Raw genomic sequence first — 20,904 nt, forward strand, 5'->3', positions numbered from 1 at the left:
AAAATGAAAAAGAAAAATGGGGGGGGGGGGGGGAGAAGGAAAACCTATTCCTGTAAGAGAGTCTTGGTAAGCTAGTAGCATAACAGTTTTTTTTATTACATTGAAGAGGATACCAAACAACACTGCCTTACATAGGAAATAACAGCTATAGTAACATTTATATATGAAGTGAGAAGACAGAAATGTTCAGTTTAAGAACCATTTAAAAGTATTGATCTGGGCATTCAGTCATTGCCAAATGAAAGACATGAAATTATAACTATTAGAACGGTAAACATAGTGAGCCGAGTAGTTACCAAGGTTAATGCCAGGTGCTTAGACTTAATCCTGGCTCTGCCACTTAGCAGATGGGCAGCTTTCCCGCTGACACATGACAACCCTGTAGGACAGAGTAGAACTACCCGATAGGGTTTCCAAGGCTGTTATCTTTACAGAAGCAGACTGCAAGTCTTTTTCACTGAAGTCTGTTTTCTTACCTGTAAATTGAGAATCGTAATAGTATCTACTTCAAAGGATTGCTGTGAGTGTTAAGTGAATTAACATTTGCAAAGTTCTAGAAAAGTGCCTGGAACATAGGAAACATGCAATATGTGTTAGGTCTTATTTCTGTAATGATTGTTATTTACACTTGAAATAACTGGGTGCTGGAAAAACCAAGAGAATCAACAGAAAAAGGATTAAAATTAAAAAGAGTTTAGTAAGTTTTCAGATGCAAATAGCTCTAATGGAATGTATAGCTTTTCTGATACTAAAATAAAGAAAATAAAATGTGAAATGATCACACCAATATTAAAAAAACAGGAAATATATATAATATATACTCTATTTCAAGGGTCAATTACAATTAAGTTACATTGATAGAAGAGTAAAAAGATATATCCCTTGAAAATATTCTTTAGTGTGGTATTTTTTCCTTCTAGGGATTTATACTAATGATATACTGAAAGCTACAAGTAAGAATGTTGTAGAAATATGTTAATATGTTAAATTAGAAATAATTTAAAATTGGAATCCATGTCCATATCAACAATAGGAGAATGATTAGACGAATTTTAGCAGGTGTAGTATATATGAGATTATATTATATATAAGTAAATATATATATGACAGTACTATGCAGCCACTAAAATTTGACTTTTCAAAGAATATTCTATGACATGAGGAAATACTCCAGATATAATGTTGAGTATAAACATTAGACCATAAAACTGAATACTGTAACATAAATTTGCATAGAAAAGGCTGGAAAGAAATACTATATACACCAAATTCTTTATCACTGATTCCCTGAGTGATGAGATTAGAAGTGATTTTAGTTTTTATGTTTACACTTTATTCTAAATAATAGAATTTATACTTAGAAATTTATCCCCATCCCAACTTTTAAAATATTTTGGCTCTGGTATCTCAGAGATCTGAGTGATCCTCTGCTTCTGTTTTCAATAGTTGTTGTAGTAAGGTGCCATCAAGTTGGTTCCAACTCACAGCAACCCCATGTACAACAGAATGAAACACTGCCTGGTCCTGTGCCATCCTCACAGTTGTCATCTTTGAGCTCATTGTTGCAGCCACTGCGTCAACCCATCTCGTTGAGGGTCTTCCTCTTTTTTGCTAACCCTCTTCTTTACCAAGCACGATGACCTTTTCCAGGAACTGGTCCCTCCTGATAAGATGTGCAAAGTACACCATCCTCACTTCTAAGGAGCATTCTGGCTGTACTTCTCCTAAGACAGATTTGTTCATTCTTCTGGTAGCCCATGGTGTATCCAGTATTCTTTGTCAACACCACAATTCAAAGGCATCAATTCTTCTTCTATTTTCCTTATTCACTGTATAGCTTTTGCATGTGTATGAGGTGCTTGAAAATACTGTAGCTTGGGTCAGATACACCTTAGTCCTCAACGTGACATCTTTGCTTTTTAACACTTTAAAGAGGTCTTTTGAAGCAGATGTGCTCGTGTAATACGTCGTTTGGTTTCTTGACTCCTGCTTCCATGGGCGTTGATTGTGGGCCCAAGTAAAATGAAATCCTTGACAACTTAAATATTTTATCCTTTGATCACAGTGAAGAGTTACATTCATCCATTTCTCTGTTTCTAGGTAGTTCTAGATAAACTTCCCAAGGACTTTGCTGACGTGGCGGAGGAACACAACAATAGCATCCACAGGAACTTTGGTTCTTTCCTCCTCACAGTTCCTAAGTTGGCGGACATGAGAAAAGAATACCAATTACCTCTCTCAGAAATCGGTAGGGTTATGAACATACATGAAAAAAATGAAAGGTCAATAAAAGAAAATAAATATTAATTTTGGAGTTTAAATTACAGAAAGTAAGAACAGTTGCAAAAAATAATACACCTTCTCCTCACTTGTTGACTATCTCGTTATCGGACATTTCATATTTACGACAATAGTAAAAAGTCTTCTAATATTTTGTGCATTAATAATATGTCTGGCAGTAGTGAAGGCCAAGATGTGAGGAGAGAGTGACATTGGCTTTGATGGGTAAGGTTATGCGTTAACTTGGCTGGGCTATGATTCTTAGTGGTTTGGCAGTTATGTAATGATGTAATTTAACAGTTATGTAATGATGTATTTTGGCAGCTATTTAATGATGTAGTATCTTTCATTTTGTGATCTGATGTGGTCATCCTCCATTTTTGTTTAACACCTATTTCATGTATCGACCTGGTCTTTGGAAGCTAACTGTGTCGACAAGTGAGGAAAGAGTGTACACTGGAATTTAATGTAATCCTTCAGATTTATGCTGTGGAAATTATATAACAGAAAATATATTATTTGAAACTAGCTAAGCCACCATGATTTGATTTGACACTGAATGTTTGAATTATTTTTATATATTCTGGTGTCATTGTTAGCTAATAGAGCATTGCATGGTCTAAGTTTATTCTAGAAAACTCCTTTCCACTCTTAACTAGTTCAACTTTCACATATAGACAAATTTGAAAGTATAGGAAAAGGAGTATTGGAGTATTTATTATGAATCACCAGTATGTTGTATTTCCTTGAGTTCAATGGAAGATAACAAAGAAGTTTTTAAGGTATTGTCCATGTCTTCAAGGTGTGGACAGAGTGAATGAGATAGAAATATTACAAAGATATAAGGAAAATTGAGTAAACTATATCAGATAAAATAAAGACATTGTTGAATAAATGAAGAAAAAATACTGTATTTTAAAGAGGTTTTTTTTTTAATTGTACATTAGATGAAGATTTACAGAACAAACTAGCTTCTCATTAAACAGCACACGTATTGTTTTATGACATTGGTTACCAACCTCATGACATGTCAACACTCTCCTTTCTTGACCTTGGGTTCCCTATTACCAATTTTCCTGTCCCCTCCTGCCTTCTAGTCCTTGCCGCTGAGCTGGTGTGCCCCTTTAGTCTTGTTTTGTTTTATGGGCCTGTCTAATCTTCGGCTGAAGGGTGAACCTCAGGAGTGACTTCATTACTGAGATAAAAGGGGATCCAGGGGCCCTACTCTTGGGGTTTCTCCAGTCTCTGTCAGGCCAGTAAGTCTGATCTTCTTCTGTGAGTTAGAATTTTGTTCTAATTTTTTCTCCAGCTCTGTCTGCGACCCTCTGTTGTGATCTCTGTCAGAGCAGTTGGTGGTGGTAGCCGGGCACCATCTAGTTGTGCTGGACTCAGTCTGGTGGAGGCTGTGATAGTTGTGGTCCATTAGTCCTTTGGACTAATCTTTCCCTTGTGTCTTTGGTATTCTTCATTCTCCTTTGCTCCAGGAGTGGGACCAGTGGAGTATCTTAGATGGCCACTCGCAAGCTTGTAAGATCCCAGATGCTACTCACCAAAGTAGGATATAGAACATTTTCTTTATAAACTACGTTATTCCATTGAGCTAGATGTCCCCCGAGACCATGGTACCCAGCCTTCAACCCAGCAATTTGATCCCTCAGGGCATTTGGATGTGTCTGTGAAGCTTCGATGACTTTGCCTTGTACAAGTTGTGGGGGCTTCCCCAGTATTGTGTACTGTCTTACCCTCCACCAGAGTTATCACTTACGTATTGTCTAGCTAGTGTTCTTCCCTCTCCACCCTCCCCATCCCTCATAACCATCAAAGATTGTTTCTTTCTGTGTGTAAACCTTTTCATGAGTTTTTATGATAGCAGTCTCATACCGTATTTGCCCTTTTGTGATTGATTGATTTCACTCAACATAATGTCCTCCGGGTTCATCCATGTTGTGGGCTGTTTCATGGATTCATCATTGTTTTTTATCGATGCTTAGTATGCCAATGTGTGTAGGTACCACAGTTTGTTTATCCATTCATCTGTTAATGGGCATCTAGGTTGTTTCCATCTTTTTGCTATTAAGAACAATACTGCAGTGAACATGGGTGTGCATACGTCTATCCATGTGATAGCTCTTATTTCTCTACGATCTATTCCTAGGAGTGGGATTGTTGACTCATATGGTATTTCTATTTAAGGCTTTTTAAGGAAGAGCTATATTGTTTTCCAAAATGGTTGTACCATTTTGCATTCCCACCAGCAGTGCATAAGAGTTCCGATCTCCCCACAGCCTCTCCAACATTTTTTGTTTTCTTTTTTATTTAATTTTTTTATTGTACTTTAGATGAAGATTTACAGAACAAATAATTTCTCATCAAACAATTAGTACACATATTGTTTTATGACATGGATTAACAACTCCATGACATGTCAACACTCTCCCTTCTTGGCCTTGGGTTCCCTATGACCAGCTTTCTTGTCCCCTTCTGCATTCTAGTCCTTGTCCTGAGCTGTTGTGCCCCATTAGTCTCGTTTTGTTTTATGGGCCTGTCTAATCTTTGGCTGAAGGGTGAACTTCGGTGTTCCATAGCATCTTAGAAGAGTTAACTAATACCGAATTTCATATTAAAGTATAGGAGGATAGTATTGATTTTTGGCCTGGTGTCGTCAGGTCCACTAATGTGCAAAATGAGGCATATGTTTTGTACTTTGTAAATGATGTCTATCTAATTTCTGAGTGGATACATTCATAAGAATTACCCAAGTTGTCCAATTGGACTCAGTGGTGTCTACAAATAATAGAACCATTAGCAGATGCCTGAATGACTTTAGTTCAGGAAGAAAGCCTTCCTAGTGATGATTTGGGAATATAACTCTCAAATTTTCTTCTGAAACGCTTTCCTTTTCAATAACTTTAATAGTTTTTCTAGGTATAATGGTATACACAAGTCATATTTTCTTAAATAATTTACGTTTTATAGGAGAATAGCAGTCCCTGTGTAGTGCAAATGGTTAACACATTTGGCTGCTAACTGAAAGAATGGAGATTTGAGTTCACTCAGAGGTGACTTTGAAGAAAGGCCTGGTGATCTATTTCCAAAAAATGAGCCATTGAAGCCCTGTGGAGCACAGTTCTACTCTGACACACATGGGGTCGCCATGAGTCAGAATCGACTGGATGGCAATTGGTTTTTCTAAATAGGAGAACAGTTTTCCATTGAATCCTTATTTGACTTTTCTGTTCATTGCTTCCTAGACTTTTCAGGTAAAGAATGTGAAGACTCAGAACTGGTCCCTCATTTGATGCCGGGATCAGAAAGCAGAACTGCTGTCTCCCCATTTGCATGCCTGTCCAATATTACTGATCAAGATTTATTTGATATTAATGTGGTAAATGATGTATGTCAATTTTAGTGTGAAATTTCCTTTCATTCTGTTTATTCATTTATGAGAAATAACGTTTACATGATTATGATACGAGTTCAAAGTCCAGGAAGACAAAGCTATCTCACTCCTATTCCAGAGTTGTAGTACTTTACACTTAAACCAAAAAACCAAAGAAAAAAACCCTGTTACTCTCGAGTCGATTCCGACTCATAGTGACCCTATAGGACAGAGTAGAACCACCTCATCGGGTTTCCAAGGAGCGGCTGATGGATTCTAACTATCTGCACCATCAAGTTTTACTTTCTTAGACTTAAGTCTTTTTTTTTTTTTATGAATTAGACGTTAAAAAGAATGACTGGTACTTTCTCAATTAATCACTATGTATAAATAATATCTTAATATGGGCATCGCTAGGCTATAAACCCTTGCTACTCAAAGTGTCAACCACAGACCGACCTCACTGGTGCCACCTGTTGGAAATACAGAATCTTGGACCTTATCCCAGACTCAGTAGTGCAGAATCCATATGAAAGATCAAGAAGCCCTACAATAAGCCAGTGGAGGGAGGTTGATGTTGGTCTCTCCTCGTTTTTGTGTTCCTTGCACCATGAAATGGTACATGGCACAGAGTAGACACTCAATAGTGTATCAGACACTTCATCTTTACTGCCTCACATGAAGCTCTAGGCAGGCTCAGGAGGAGCAAGACCCCCAATTCTAGCTGCCCTCCAACGGCTTTCTGTAGCATTTTGTTGCGTTTCGGCAGGAACTAACCTCTGAGTTGAACTATAATGACAGTGATCCAATCATTTGCCAAAATAAGATACTTGTATCCTAAAAGACAGTATAAGAAGAAATTAAGTGTATGGCAAAGGAAAAAATAAGCACTATTAAATATAGCTAATGCCAGTAGAAGTTTTGTAGGCTCCAGAATATTTTTTCAGAAAAATTAATCTATAAAATATCTGTAATGTATTTCTGAGTTTGTTAAAATGCCTGTTCAACTTTAAATTTCCAACTCATTGGAAGGTTAGTTTCCATGATATCAAAAATAGTTATATTTTAACTATTGACTTTTTTACTGACGTTGTTGGGATATTTATACTAAGGTTTGGAGAAATTTAATGTACTGTTTGAATATTTGACAATGCTTTGTTTAAAATATATTAGGATATATACATATATATACATATGTATGTATGTATTTTATTTTTAGTTAGCTGGATGTGATTAACCAAGTATTAACTTCATTACAAATTTTGTAATAGATTAAGGCACATCTCAAAAAATGCTAACTATCTAAAATTTCTGCCTTTCTTCGGGCTATGCTACGAATGCTTAGTGTGAATATAACAGATATTCCTTTCCTTCAGTTGAATAAATGTGATAAAAACGGAAGGAAATGTCCATTGAATGGCTATGCATTGAGCTTCTACAAACACGGTTCGCTGTTAGCCCTGAGTTTGGATAACTGGTATGAACCTTTTCTATTTTAACATCTTTAACTATGTGTGTGCATGTGTAAGGAGTGTTTATTGTGCTCTGGCATTATGACTTACGAAGAATAATTTAAGATGCATTAAGCTGAGTTTATTTGGTGGTATTTTCAATGTATGTGAAATATTTAACATCAGTGACATTAATCTGGTGATGCATAAGAGCCCTAAGTCTTATTTTTTAACCAAATGATCCACATCTTTCCTAGCCCAGTCATTTTAAGGCTAAATTCACAATGGTGCAATACTAGATGGAAAGGTTGCCAGCACTTCTCTGCACTCCTTCTATATCTGGTTTACTGTGTGCCTGAGCTCACTCTGGCTGGGCACGTTTGAATGAGAATGTGGTCAAATGCCAGCAATTCTGTGGTAGTTTAGTATTTTTTTTACCATAGGTTGGGAGCACACACACACGCACAAAGAAGGTGCATTCCATTAAATATTACTTTATTTATTCTCTAGGTTAAATATGGGAGATGCTTTTAATTTAATCAGAGATTTTACACTTGTTATCCAAGCCATCAGGTACAGTAAACATTTCCATATTTGAAGATCATATAAGCACTTAATCACAATGATAATAATTTTAAAACAATCTTCTATAGGGTTTCACTAAGTGAATTATATGATAATGAAGATAACAATGTTGTGTTGGCATTTAAGCAACTAAGTGAAGCATTCTGTACAAAATTTTGGAAGAAAAGAAGATACTGACAGTGTTGAATTTTACCTGAGTCCTGTGCTCCTGGAAAACAGGAATGATCAACTCATCCTCCCACTCATTTGTGTTCCAGGAAATGGTTGACTGCAAAGAACCGCCCTTCCCCATGTGACTTAGATAAGACTCGAGGATGCCCCCCTTATTGACCTATACAAGGCAGGACACAGACTTTTCATATTCCTATTCTTTGTCTCATTGATGATTAGCTAGCTGAACTGTTTGTCTTCACTGGCCAATCTGGACAGAATATTCGCTAACTTGACTGGATCAAACTTTAGTCAAGCTTCTCCCTTCACCACAGGCCACTGAATTTTGACCCACCCGCAAACAGAGCCAGCATCTGAATGTCAAATTGCCACTCCTTAAGGACCCTCCCCAAAATCTTCTGATCGCAAAGAAGGATACTCTGTAATCAACCGTCATATCCTACCACCTGCTCCTCTCACTCCCCCATGCCTCGTTCCTTCTATCCTTATTTACTGCCGCCGATAGAAGAAAAGAAGCCCTGGTGGCACAGTGGTTAAGAGCTAACCAAAGGTCAACAGTTGGAATCCGCCAGCCACTCCTTGGAAACCCTGTGGGGCAGTTCTACTCTGTCCAATAGGGTCGCTATGAGTGGGAATCCACTCAATGGCAATGGGTATAGAAGAAAAGCCCCTCTCTGGCTGGCCGTTGAGGTCCTAGCAGGTCCTGTGCTCTCCCTTTTGTCTTCACACCCACAATAACCCCCTCCCCGTATTGCAATAATGTTTTCTAATAAATTCTCTCCTTGCCTAGGCCCGGATTTTTTTTTTTTTTTTCATTTGATAACACCTTGCCATGCCAGAAAAATAAAATGCATTATCTAGTTAAGTATAGATTTCACAGTTTCTTGAGCTAATTATAGAAAGACTTCCTAGTGAAGAAATTTATCAGTTAAATATCTAAATTCTCAACAGATATTCTAAAAACACTTTTTCTTTTTAATTAAAAATTTGAGCTGGCAAAGTGACATCTATGCTAAATGTTTCAAGCAAGTTACTGTTTTTGACTTGAATTATGAACTATGTGTTTTTTTTTTAAGCTAGAAGTCAAACCTAAATTAAAATAATATAACATCATACAGCATAGCAGTAAAGTAGTAAATCTTGAAGATGGTTTCAGAAATCTAGTTATTTCTAAATCTTTCATGTTGTGTCCATTGTTTCTGTTCTACATGTTCTGATTCATCCACGGTGTGTTTTCATTTACCTTCAGACCAGTAGAGGGAGCTCCACAGGGGTGGGGCCATTAGCGAGTGTAAAATGTTACATACAGAATACAGCGCTTCTCTGCAACCTGGTGGCACTGTGCTTAAGAGCTACCCCTGCTAATCACTAAGGTCAGCAGTTTGAATCCACCAGCTGCTCCTTGGAAACCCTTTGGGGGTAGTTCTACTCTGTCCTGTAGGGTTGCTATGAGTCGGAATCAACTCGACAGCAACGGGTTTGGTTTTTTTTTTTTTAAATCAGCTTCACCAGTTTATCTATAATTATTGCATATGCATCCTCATTTATTTTGCCTGGCTTCATCAACTGCTGCTTTCTATGATCTTGGTTTTTGTGTTACTCTTGCTTTGACTGGAAGTTCTCTGTCGTGGACTCTCCCCTTCCCTCCTCTGCTGTCATACTCGGCTAGGCTGTGGCTGAGATCTAGATTCTACCCGAAATTTGATCTCCGTGAGTATGTTTTCTTTTGCTGATTCCAATTTGCTGAATCTTGAAAGACAGAAGGGACCAAGCTCTACTGAATGCACAAAGCAGCATAATTTCCCAACGACTTTACTACGTACGTTGAGATGTAAAGACAAAAAACGGTGCGCAGTGACTTTTCTGGCATTGCTTGGGCAAGTGGTTTGGTTAGACACTGACTCAAAAAAAAAGAAAATTAACATGAGATGAATTGCTTTTACCAGAGTGGTTGCCAAACGCACACACAGACACACCCACACACACACCCACACACACACACATACCTGCACACATACACCTGTTTTTACCTCGAAGCTCCTTGTAAATATAATCCTACCAAATATATATCAAGCTGCATTTTGCTATTTGGTATTTTTATTTTCTTTTAAAAGCTGCTGTAGCTGTTCACTTTAGCTTTATTGTATTTGTACAGAAGTCTTGAAAATTCTTCTATGGGGGGTGGTTGCACGCTGTATTTTCTTTGACCTCCCAAGACATGCTTAGGACCGCTTTGAGAACACTCTGGTAGAGTATCAATGGTTTACATTGAAACGATTTCAATTTCAATGAAATTTTTTTATTAATCCATCATACACAATTTAATAAATTGCTGATTTGGATAATAGGTGAAACCCAGTATTACATACTTTCATCAACAGAATTTTCTTCAGTTTGGAGTAATTTTAAAGATAGATGAGAAAACATGATTCTATAGCAAAATTGTATTAGAAAATCTTCACTTTTGATGCGTCTGTAAAGAGGAGTGCGTGGTCCTCCAAATCCTCTGTCTCAGTAGTCGTCAGCATCCCCAGCGCAGATGGCAAGCAGTGCTTTCCTATAATGCCCTGAAGCAAAATTCTGAAAAGAAAACAATACATATTTGAAATACTATGTCACAGTATTTCTAGAAGAGAACTTTATTTCCTCTGAAATGCAGTTTGAAAGACCCATGAGCCTTCCCAAATTTATATACTTTTTCATCTAAAGGTTTAAAGTGTCCTGAGAACTGTTGCCAGTGGGAGTTATTTGAAAAATGATACCATGTTTACAGTCTACATAACATGGTTTAGATAAAGCTGATTGACCTCTAGTACGTATTTATGAGAAGAATAACTTGCCGCTGAATTAAATCATCTCCTCAACTTTAGAAATAAGTACCCTAATATTATTGTTCTAAATCAGTATAGAGCCCTCTGGAGAGCAAATTGACAATGTATCTCAAAAGACTTAATAATATTTATACTCATAAATGCAGTGATTTGACTTCCAGAAATATATATATCAGTTATTGATGATCACAAATATTTATGCTAAATAATATACACCTTAATATTGTTTATAATAGTGATAAAATGAAAATAGAACAGAAAGTATAATAATATGGAGTAGTTTATGTACTTTACAGCTCACACGATAGGATATCATGGCCCAATAAAAATATCCCTTTAAGTAGTGAAATAAATTATCGTTTATATATGTGTATATGTATATTTTAAAGACTGAAAACCCCTGACACAAAATTTCATGAATCGTTATCTGTAGTAGATAACTAGAATAATTTTTATTTTCTTTTTATAGTCTTCTATCGTTTTCTGAAAAGGTGCCCTGTTGGCACAGTGGTTAAAGCACAGAAAGGTTGGCGGTCTGAACCCACCAGCCGCTCTGCAGGAGAACGATGCAGCAGTCTGCTTCCATAAAGGTTACAGCCTTGGAAATCCCATGGGGCAGTTCTACTCTGTCCTATAGGGTTGCTATGTGTCTAATTGACTTGAGGGCAATGGGTTTTTTTTTGGGGGGGGGTGAGGGGAGTTATAGTTTCTAAATATTCCAAAATGATAAAAAACAATAAATAAATAACACTATAAAACCAATTTTTGTTAAAAATCAACTATCACATTAATGTTCTCTTCCACAAGATCATGTGATTATAATTCCTTGCTTTAAATGCACATGGTAAAGTTGCACTGAGTACTTGTAAATATTAGTAGACTTTGAGGTGGTTGTAATTACTTGCAGTACATATCTAAGAACTACTTTATTTATCTAGAAAATGAGTTATGACATGCAGTTTTCAATGGAAAATTTTTATCACCACGAAGCGGGGTAAGGTCTCTAGGTGGAGCAAACATTTTGCACTCAGCTAGTAGTCATCAACATTCCCAGCACAGGTTAGTGGTTCAAACCCACCCAGAGGCACTGCGGAAGAAAGGGCCTGGCGATATACTTCCACGGCCAAGAAAACCCTATGGGACAGTTCTACTCTGCAGTATCTGTGGTTGCTGTGAGTCAGAATCAACTCAACAACAACACAAAACAATAACAAAGACAGTGTAGGGTTTTCAAGGTGGTGCGAAGAGCGTTTTATCTCAAACAAAGAAAGAAGATTTTTCTTAACTGCTCCATCAACTCTTACTCTTGGAAACCACCTCAGCTACCCAAGGACCCACAAGGTTTTCTTCTGTGGTTTTGGGGTCTCTTGGTCTTTGCCGAGTTGCTTCTGGATTACTCTTTCGCTAAACTAAAAAGCTATTTCTTGCAAAGGAAAATCTCCATTGAAAACCATATGAACAAGGTGCCAGCGTTTATCTGTGTGCAAAATATGCATTAAGATATATTCTCAGGACCTGCTGGTTCTTAGTTTATTGCTCAGCTGTCACCATCATGAAATTCTTAATAATATTTTGAACAACGGGCCAAGCATTTTCGTTTTTCACTGGGTCCCAAAAAATATGTAGTCATGCCTGTATATTCTGAAAATACCTCGCTAGGTTTCATCAAAACCCTGGGAAAAGCTTAGCAGTATCAGAATGGAGAAATTGGCTACTTACTTTTGAATCACCCTCCTCTGCACTTCAGGAGCTGAAGAGAAAATTCTCCATAACCAGCAGTGCTAGATTTCTCCAGATTACCAGTGTCTGAGATTTGGCTGACTGCCCTGCCTTCTATGGGATGTGAGAGGCAGGCTAAACTGATTTAAGACCCCTCTTCACAATCAGCGTTGTCTTGCTGAAAAATGTATTTTTTTTTTTTTTTTCCTGAGAAGTGCCTCCTGCTGATCCTGATCATACTTCAGAATTAAGCCTCTAAAGCACTATTATTGTGGCTGAGTATTTAACACGGGAGCCTTGGTGGTGCAGTGGTTAAGTGCTATGTCTGCTAACAAAGAGGTCAGCAGTTTGAATCCACCAGCCGCCCCTTGGAAAGCCTATGAGGCAGTTCTACTCAGTCCTACAGGGTCACTATGAGTTGGAATCAACTCGACGGCAATGGGTTTGGTTCGGTTTTATTTTACATGACCACAGCAATGGTTTTTGCTTAAGACACATCAAAGAAGCATAAATTCTGTCACTGAGATTAGTTAGACGTACTAACGGTTCTCTGAAGTGCTAGATAATCCCTGCTTGACTTTTTAGCTTCTAGTATCAAGTTATTGAAACTAAAGCTTTTGTCTCGGTTTTGAAAGGGGACCTTACGTGTCTAAATAAATGGCCAGCGGGGACTTACCCTGATGTCGTGAAACAGGGATTTTCCGTATCTTTCTTTGTACCGTTTCCTGACGGTCCGCAGGTCGATTTCACTTCTGGCGATCAGAATCCTGATTACGGTTTTATTATGGAAACCAAAGTCCTAACGGATATAGAAGAGGGGGGAAAACGAGACAACGGTACCTTAAATTCAGTCTAAAAGTGGGAATCTCTGGGTGGTGCACACAGTTAAGCGCTCTGCTTGTAACCCAAACGTTGGTCTTGAAGTCCACCTAGAGGCAACTTGGAAGAAAGGCCTGGCAATATACTCCCAAAAAACGAGCTGTTGAAACCCCAGTGGAGCACAGCTCTGCTCTGACACACACGGGGCTGCCGCGAGCTGGAGTCAACTCGACAGCGACGGTTTTTCTGTTTTGGTTTAAAATAGACTCATTTCTTTTCCTGCACCAATTTGCTCTTCTTTCTGTATTCCTCAAATGCTGATCTCCATTCATGTAGCCCTCTCTCTCACTGTGGACATACCTATAGTTATTTTACTTTTAAAATTTTCCTGTAAACTCTGTTTCCAGCGTCACAGCCTTCCCTGCAGTCTTTATCATTTTCGCGCTCAGATTCTGCAGGAGTCTCTCCCTTTTCCAGCCTTGTTAACCTTCACACTGTTTCCTTCCCACTGAATTTCAAAATACAGATCTGATCACGTGGTTCTCCTAGGTAAAAAGGCATCCTCAGGGTGGTAAAAACAAATCAACTTGCACTCCTTGCTAGATGCATGTTGCACAGTAAGGCAGCAATTACATTTCCATTTTTTATTCCATATTATGTTATATTCTAAGCTATGAAGAATAAGAATTTCAGGTACTTGAAATATTTGCTGATTTAAACTCAAATACTGAAAAATACAAAAATCAATTTCTGTATACAAGACCCAGAAATAATGCCACTTAAGCTAATTAGGGGAAACCGTGGTGGTACAGTAGTTAAGAGTCTGGCTGCTAACCAGAAGGTTAGCAGTTCAAATCCACTAGGTGCTCCTTGGAAACCCCATGGGGCAGTTCTACCCTGTTCTATAGGGTCGCCATGAGTCCGACTCGACTTGACAGGGAACGGGTTTGGTTTGGCTTGGTCTGAAGCCGATTAAGAAGTCAGCTTCAAATTGGCTTTTCATGTGGTGTACTGGTGACATCCAGTGGCCAGGAAACATAATTTTTGATGTCAATGTTTTGGCTGTTGACCTACTAACAAACTTTTCATTATTTGAGGTGAGTAAAATGAACGATCTAACCAAGTCTCTATATTTAAATTATGGAGAAGTGTTTAGCATGCACTGGAAAAAAATTCAGAGGTTTTCTTTGGCTTAGGAGGAGTGAAAACAATTTTTTTTTAACAATATTTTATATTCAAGGTCCTCAAGTATCATAAATTTGACCACTTGGGTTCCAATCCTGCTGTTTGCTTCCTAATCGTTTGTGAGTGTTCCTCCCTTGCTTTTTGCCTTGCAACACATACACAGCCAGGATACAGTCTGCATTCATTAGAATCAGTAGCCCCCAACGTAGGCAGAGTTGGAATCAGGGTAATTGTGATTCTTCTCCTTCCTTATCTGTGGGTGAAATATCTGTTGGGCCGGTGGTGGGTTCTTTGAAAAAGGAAACTGGTGAAATCATCCCACAGCATCGCCCAATGCGCTATTTTAAATAAATTTTTAATCAAATGAACTTTTCTGTTTGGAAATCGAATAAAAGAGAAGCAGCAGGACTGTGAGAGCTGATCTTCCCCCTGTGTTCTTAGGTTACATAGATTCTTCCAGCACATAAATAAAAAAATGTCCTTTACATAAGATATACAAGAAAAATATTTATCGTGATTCACATATGCTCACACATACTGCCTACTTTAAAGAAATTGTTCTGTAAAATTACTTTGGGAGTAAACCCTCTGATTATTGCTCTGATTATTTTATTAGTACAGTAAGTATAAAATTACTACTGGATTTTTAGAACAATTGTCTTTGAGTTTTCAAGGCTATGACATATGTATAATAATGAGCACCAGACTATTTCTTTTTCCAAATGTGTTTCAAGCACATTATGGCAAAGTTGCGTATTATCTCATGCATGTAGGTGTTTGTTTAAAAACAAATGCACCAAAAGATGTGTGATTGGAAAACACTCTTACGCAGGAAAAACATTCCCATTTAATTGCAAATATAGCTTTAGAATGTGTTGATGTCAACCTAGCTCTTTCAGTATTTTTGGAAAATAACACTTCATGTTTAAAAATAGCCACTGATATTATTTGATGTTTTAAAACTTCCGGAGAGTAGCAATTTCTTGGGGAGAGTTTGTAATGTTTTGACATTTTCTGCTTGATGCCATATGCTTTGTACTTGCATAAGTGTGATGTGGGGATCTTTGGAAACATACAAAAGTATTTGGATTTACCAGTTTCTGAAGATGCTAACAGATTCTAAAGCACATGGAGGAGACAGACCTCAAAGACATCATACTTCTTAGCTATCTAAATTTGCTCCAGAAAGCAGAGCGTTACTTTTATTTAATGGGTCTTATTTTTGATGTATAACATATTTTTCACTCGAGCATACTGTCTTTGAAATGTATATATTTATATACAAGACCAAAACTAGCAATCAACATTTTAATAATTGAAGTAGCAGTTTGGAGAATTAGACACAATTTCTGGAGAAATTTTAAAAATACATGGATTATACTTACATGGATTGCACTATATAATCTGTAAGCAAAATAGGCTGGTTTATCTCGAACACAGAGAACTGGGAGAAATCAGAGAGAAAAGAAGAAACTTTGAGGGTGACAATGCACATTTTTCTTCAGAATTTGTGAAGCAAACATTTTTCATGTTACAGGTCTGAAATAGTGATTCTCGGAGAGTTCTAGGGATGTGGGATTCCGGACGGTAAACTGGATTGTAATTTCCACACTTAGAATGGTAATGAGATCATAGAAAAAATATAAAACTACAATGTTATAATGATTTATTCAGATTTTCATTGGAAGTTTCCTAGTTCCTTCATATACTCTAGTGAAGAAAAATGTATCCACTGAAGATTAAATAAAGCCAGGAAGAGACCCAGTTTACTACCACAATTATAGATTTTTATCATTGTAGGATTCAATGGGACACAGCCCCACCCAATCCCTTCATCTTCCCTGGCAGGCTTGTGAGGAGATCTGAATATATTTGCAAAGAATTTGTATGGACCATAGGTGCCTTAGACTAGTTTTAGAAGACATCGACTCAATCGCTATGGCATTAAAACAGCCTACTGCCAGGTCTACAGGTACCTTTGATGAATATCAGATGTTAATTGCAGACATTCAACAGTGTTTATGTGAATGCGTAAATTAATGAATTACGTATTCTAGGCAAAATAAAATCATCATACAAGTGTTTTCTCTGTAGCTGAAATAATTATTTCAGGTTGTGAAGCCATGCCTTTATCTTTTCTTTTATTTATAACATAATCACTCTGGACTCCCTGCTACAATGTAAGCTCCTTGAGGGCAGGGACTCTTGTTGTTTCAATGTTTCAATGTCTGCAGTGCCTAAATCAGCCACCAGAATAGCAAGTGCTCCGCAAATGTTGGTGAATGAAGGAATGAATCCGTTAAAGGCTTTCTAGTACTGTTGCTGGTCACTATTTCTGCTCTCACGTCCGCTGCTTGGTTTTTAGCTTTGGTGTTTGGCAGAAAGACAGTTACACTGAGATTCAGATGACATGGGCTTTAGTCATACATTTGTTGCGAATTAACGGACAGACTTGGAAGCAGACATTTAACCTCCTTACATCTTTTTTTGTAAAACGGGGGGCTTTGATACCTGGTTTTAGATTTTGTTGAGAATTTGCTGGACTATACACGCGTTCTTCTCAGAAAATTGCACAGATGCAAATATTCATATTTTGCATGCTATTTTAAGAATTTTACAGAATGCTCGAAAGCATTTTCATGGAACCTCGAGCTTAAAACCCTTTTACTAGATAAACTATAAAGATTCTGTTATCTTTCAGCTCCCACAGTGGATTTATGAATACCTGCCAGTTTTTTCCTCTTAGAGGTAGACACCATTTCTAACTTAGAAGGAGCTGTATCTCTCTCTCGTGATAGCCTGCAGAAATCACTGCTAAGTAAAAACTTTGGAAATCTCTTTTATGGTAGGATTTACTCCTGAAAGCAAGTTTTTTAGCGAGGGGTGGCAAAAAACCCTTTTGCTCTTGGAATGAAGGAAGCCACATTACTGGTATTTAGCTGCTCTTGAACAAGGGAATGGCAGTAGGTAAATATAAAGTAGATTTAAAGGTGTCAGACCCCAATTACCTGAAAAATAGGATCTGAGGATTCAGTGTTTCCTAGCATGAAAGTTGATGCAGCTATTAGGGTAGGGTATTAGCTTATTAAAGGCATCAGATTGCCAGTTTGGTTCTTGTATCAGTAGCTGATAGACCTCTACTCTACACAGTTAGCATTTCATTTACATAATTAAACTCCGGGAAAAATACACTGACCAAGTGCTTAGATATGTACCTTAATTCAGTCAGAGCCTGTTCGGTTTATTGTTGGATCAAAGGTTTGCGGTACACCAGGTAATTTACCACTTACCAATCGCAACTAGCAGTTGCTGAAAGTATCCATCGTAACATTCATTAATGGCGTCCACCATGTCTTGCCCAGAAATGTTTTGAAACTCCTGGAAAACTTCAACAAATCGATGTAATTCAAAGGAGATTTTGTACATATTGTAAATTTAAAATACAAATATTGATTATATTGCTATACACGGTGACAATAAAGTTTTCTTAAATGATGGAAAATATTACTGCTCTCAGTTGTGTTTGATAGAAGAATTACTTGAAATAAATGTAAATACTCTTACTAGAGTCTTCATACAAGTTGTGCATTGACAAGCATTAGAGAGCCTTTGTTGCTCTCCTCTTTTCCGGAACAATTGTCATTTCTAGTGGGACCCACTAACTCACTGCTGATTTAAATCGAGGGGAAGCCCAGGGCCAGCCGTTAGATGTGGGACATTTGTTTAAGACACATTATTAGTCAGACTCTTGTCAACATCAAACTTTCTACTAGAGCTTACATCTGAGAACTAAGTGTGAAAGTCCTCTGAGTGATGATTAAAGTGTGATTATAAAGTATAGGAAGAGTATTCTGAAAAATACGGTGTCACCTTTAGGGTCATAGACTAGAGTTTATTAACTTAGAACTGGGCTACATTAAACTTCCTTATTTCAAGCGCTTACTTATCTGGGCTTCTCCCAAGCAACTTTCAGTTCTCACTTACTGTTTCAGCAAGTTAGAGGCTGGGAGGCTTTTTTTTTTTTTTTAACAGCATTTCATATACAAAGTGTAAGGTGCAAGTTAGGCTGGGGTAGGTCGTCTTTTAAAAGCTTTATAGAACTTTGTATATTTTATATACATAGAAAAAAAGTTTTTTTTTTTTTTAAATGAAAGGGAAAAAGAAAAGTGCATCAGTTTGGGAAAAGTTAAAGTGCAAACTAGTATGACCGTACCTCTAAGACCAATAAGGCAGCATTGCATAAATCGTGACATTAATAATAATTGCTGTGATTTATTGTTATGAATTGAATTGTGTCCACCCAAAAGTTATGTGGAAGGTCTAACCCCTGTGCCTGTAAATATGACCCTGTTTGGAAATAGGGATTTTCTTTTATTAAGTTAATAAGGTCATACCAGGGTAGGGTGGGTCTTAAACCTGGCCCCTTCTGAGTGGTGTCTGAAACAGGGGAGCGCAGGCACAGAGAGACACGCACACACGGGGGGAGGCAGAGGCCATGTGACAATGCAGCTGGGAGCCCAGGAACAGCAAGGATTTCCAGCAGCCATCAGACACTGGGAGGGAGAGCCACAGAAGGAACCAACATGGCTGAGACCCTGATTTAGACTTCAGCCTCCAGAACTGTGAGACAGTAACTTTCTGATCTTTAAAGCCACCCACTTGTGGTATATTTTTTGTTACTGTAGCACTAAATACTGAGACATTCATTATAAACCCTGATCCCAACTCATAGCGACCCTATCGGACAGAGTAGAACTGCCCTGTAGGGTTTCCAAGGAGTGGCTGGTGGATTCGAATGGCTGACCTTTTGGTTAGCAGTCGTAGCTCTTAACCGCTAGGCCAGCAGGGTTCCAAGACACTCATTAGTTAAACTATGGTCACTACACTTTTTCAAGACAACATACAATAAACCAAGTAGGAAATAACTACCAATTTGACTAAATTCTCCTCAAAAAGAGACAGTTTTTTTTAAAAGGTTCAGTATGTGAAGGTTATATAACTTAGTTATTGGAGAAAATAAAATGGTACAGAAAACTGTACTTCTCAATAATGTCATTAAATGAGGCCTGTCTGTATAAATGTAATTCAAAATAAGTTCCTTTGAAATAACTGGCTTTTTTCCCATTTCTGTGTAACATTTCCCTTTGTGTTTTGTTTTAACTATTTGCTTTTTATTATTGTAGAATCAGTTGAGCAGCTGGAAAGCAACCCGATCAGAATTACCCAGCCACAGCTGCTGGTAGCTTTTGTTGCACAGGATCATTTGCAGCAAGGTTTTGTGCTCCCCCGTCCTCTGCTGGCAGGCCTCCCACAGGACCTGAAACATCATAGCAACAAGAAGTAGTATTGGAAGGACCCCTGAGCGGTCTACAAACGTTCTTTACTGTCAGTGTGAGAGCTGGTTCTAGTTACCATTGCATCCTGAGCAGCCAGAGCAGGGTCTGCATATCCTTCCTCTCTGGTTCCCTGTGAAGTAAGCACAGATTCCCCGTCATCAGGGTTCTTAGCGGACAACCATCATGGCGTCCCTGGGACCAAAACCCTGGAACCACCGTAAACACACCAGCAATTCCTGAGAAAGTTCTACCGTTATTTCAAACAAGCTAGTCTCTTATTTCTTGAATACTTTATGAAATATTACATGGGTTTTTTTGTTTGTTTTATTTAGTTTTTCTCGCAGCTGTGATAACCTTTGCAAGATGTTGAGGTGTTTTTCACTTTTCCAGTTCTCTGTGCTGCATCTTTCCTGCTATCAGCATGAGCACCCACTGCCTGACAGCGGGTGATACGGCTGGGATTTAACATTGTTGGGGTGAAAATGCAGAGAGAAAGAATGAGTTAATATTCAGTCTCTGACTTGTAAAATAGGATTTGTGTGGCAAATCCAGACGCTGCGAATTGAGAAGATTTTTTAAATCTCTCCCGGCCATTACCATATAAAGAGTAGACACAACCAAGTTAGCCGTAGAGTTTTACATACAGGATGTCTCCGTCAAACAAGAGAGGGAGGAGGGTTGGCATGCAGGGCCCGCTGGTCCCAGATCATTATGAGGAAAAGAGGAGAGAAAGAGGTAGGGGAAGCAGAGAGGTTAAATAACCTCCTCCTTTAAGTCACGATTTACAGGGACAGGTTTTTTGTTTGTTTTGTTTTTACGTTTGAATACTGAGAGTACAATGACTTCTGCCCTGTCATCTTTTACTCATTGCTGTCGAGTAGGTTTCAACTCATAGAGACCCTATGGCAACCCTGGAAAGAGCCACACCGCAATGAACTCAGCGACGCAGCAAGATTGACAGAGGGAGGACATGAGGACTACTCCTTTGAATTAAGCTCAATCCCTCAATAGCAAGACTGGGACTCAACAGTTCATACCTGCTCCTGAGTGGAGGAACTTGTATTCTAGCTGAGAACCCGGTGGGATAGCTTTCCAGATGGAGTTGTTTGTGACTATGACAGGGACCAGGTGTTCCAGCACTACCAGGT

At 38.1% G+C, this 20,904-nt stretch overlaps 2 protein-coding genes across 2 annotated transcripts in view; one reads left to right on the forward strand and one right to left on the reverse strand.

The window, feature by feature from the left end:
- LOC101360370 (probable ATP-dependent RNA helicase DDX60) overlaps positions 1-7,708 on the forward strand; it is a 62,458-nt gene extending 54,750 nt beyond the window's left edge. Inside the window, 4 exon segments of the mRNA XM_023742865.1 lie at positions 2,101-2,248; positions 5,532-5,674; positions 7,036-7,136; positions 7,621-7,708. Of these exon segments, the coding sequence (XP_023598633.1) occupies positions 2,101-2,248; positions 5,532-5,674; positions 7,036-7,136; positions 7,621-7,708 (480 nt within the window).
- Positions 7,709-10,303: 2,595 nt separating this feature from the next.
- The window catches only part of ANXA10 (annexin A10), a 66,068-nt gene continuing 55,467 nt past the window's right edge, over positions 10,304-20,904 (reverse strand). The window contains exons 6-11 of the mRNA XM_004388883.1: positions 19,833-19,886; positions 19,644-19,737; positions 17,711-17,806; positions 15,806-15,864; positions 13,093-13,215; positions 10,304-10,446 (exon numbers count right to left, since the gene is read on the reverse strand). Of these exons, the coding sequence (XP_004388940.1) occupies positions 10,378-10,446; positions 13,093-13,215; positions 15,806-15,864; positions 17,711-17,806; positions 19,644-19,737; positions 19,833-19,886 (495 nt within the window). The 3' untranslated portion in view covers positions 10,304-10,377. The remainder of the gene's footprint in view (positions 10,447-13,092; positions 13,216-15,805; positions 15,865-17,710; positions 17,807-19,643; positions 19,738-19,832; positions 19,887-20,904) is intronic.

This window comes from Trichechus manatus, unplaced genomic scaffold, assembly GCF_000243295.1.
Source record: "Trichechus manatus latirostris isolate Lorelei unplaced genomic scaffold, TriManLat1.0 scaffold00220, whole genome shotgun sequence".
Taxonomy (NCBI): domain Eukaryota; kingdom Metazoa; phylum Chordata; class Mammalia; order Sirenia; family Trichechidae; genus Trichechus; species Trichechus manatus.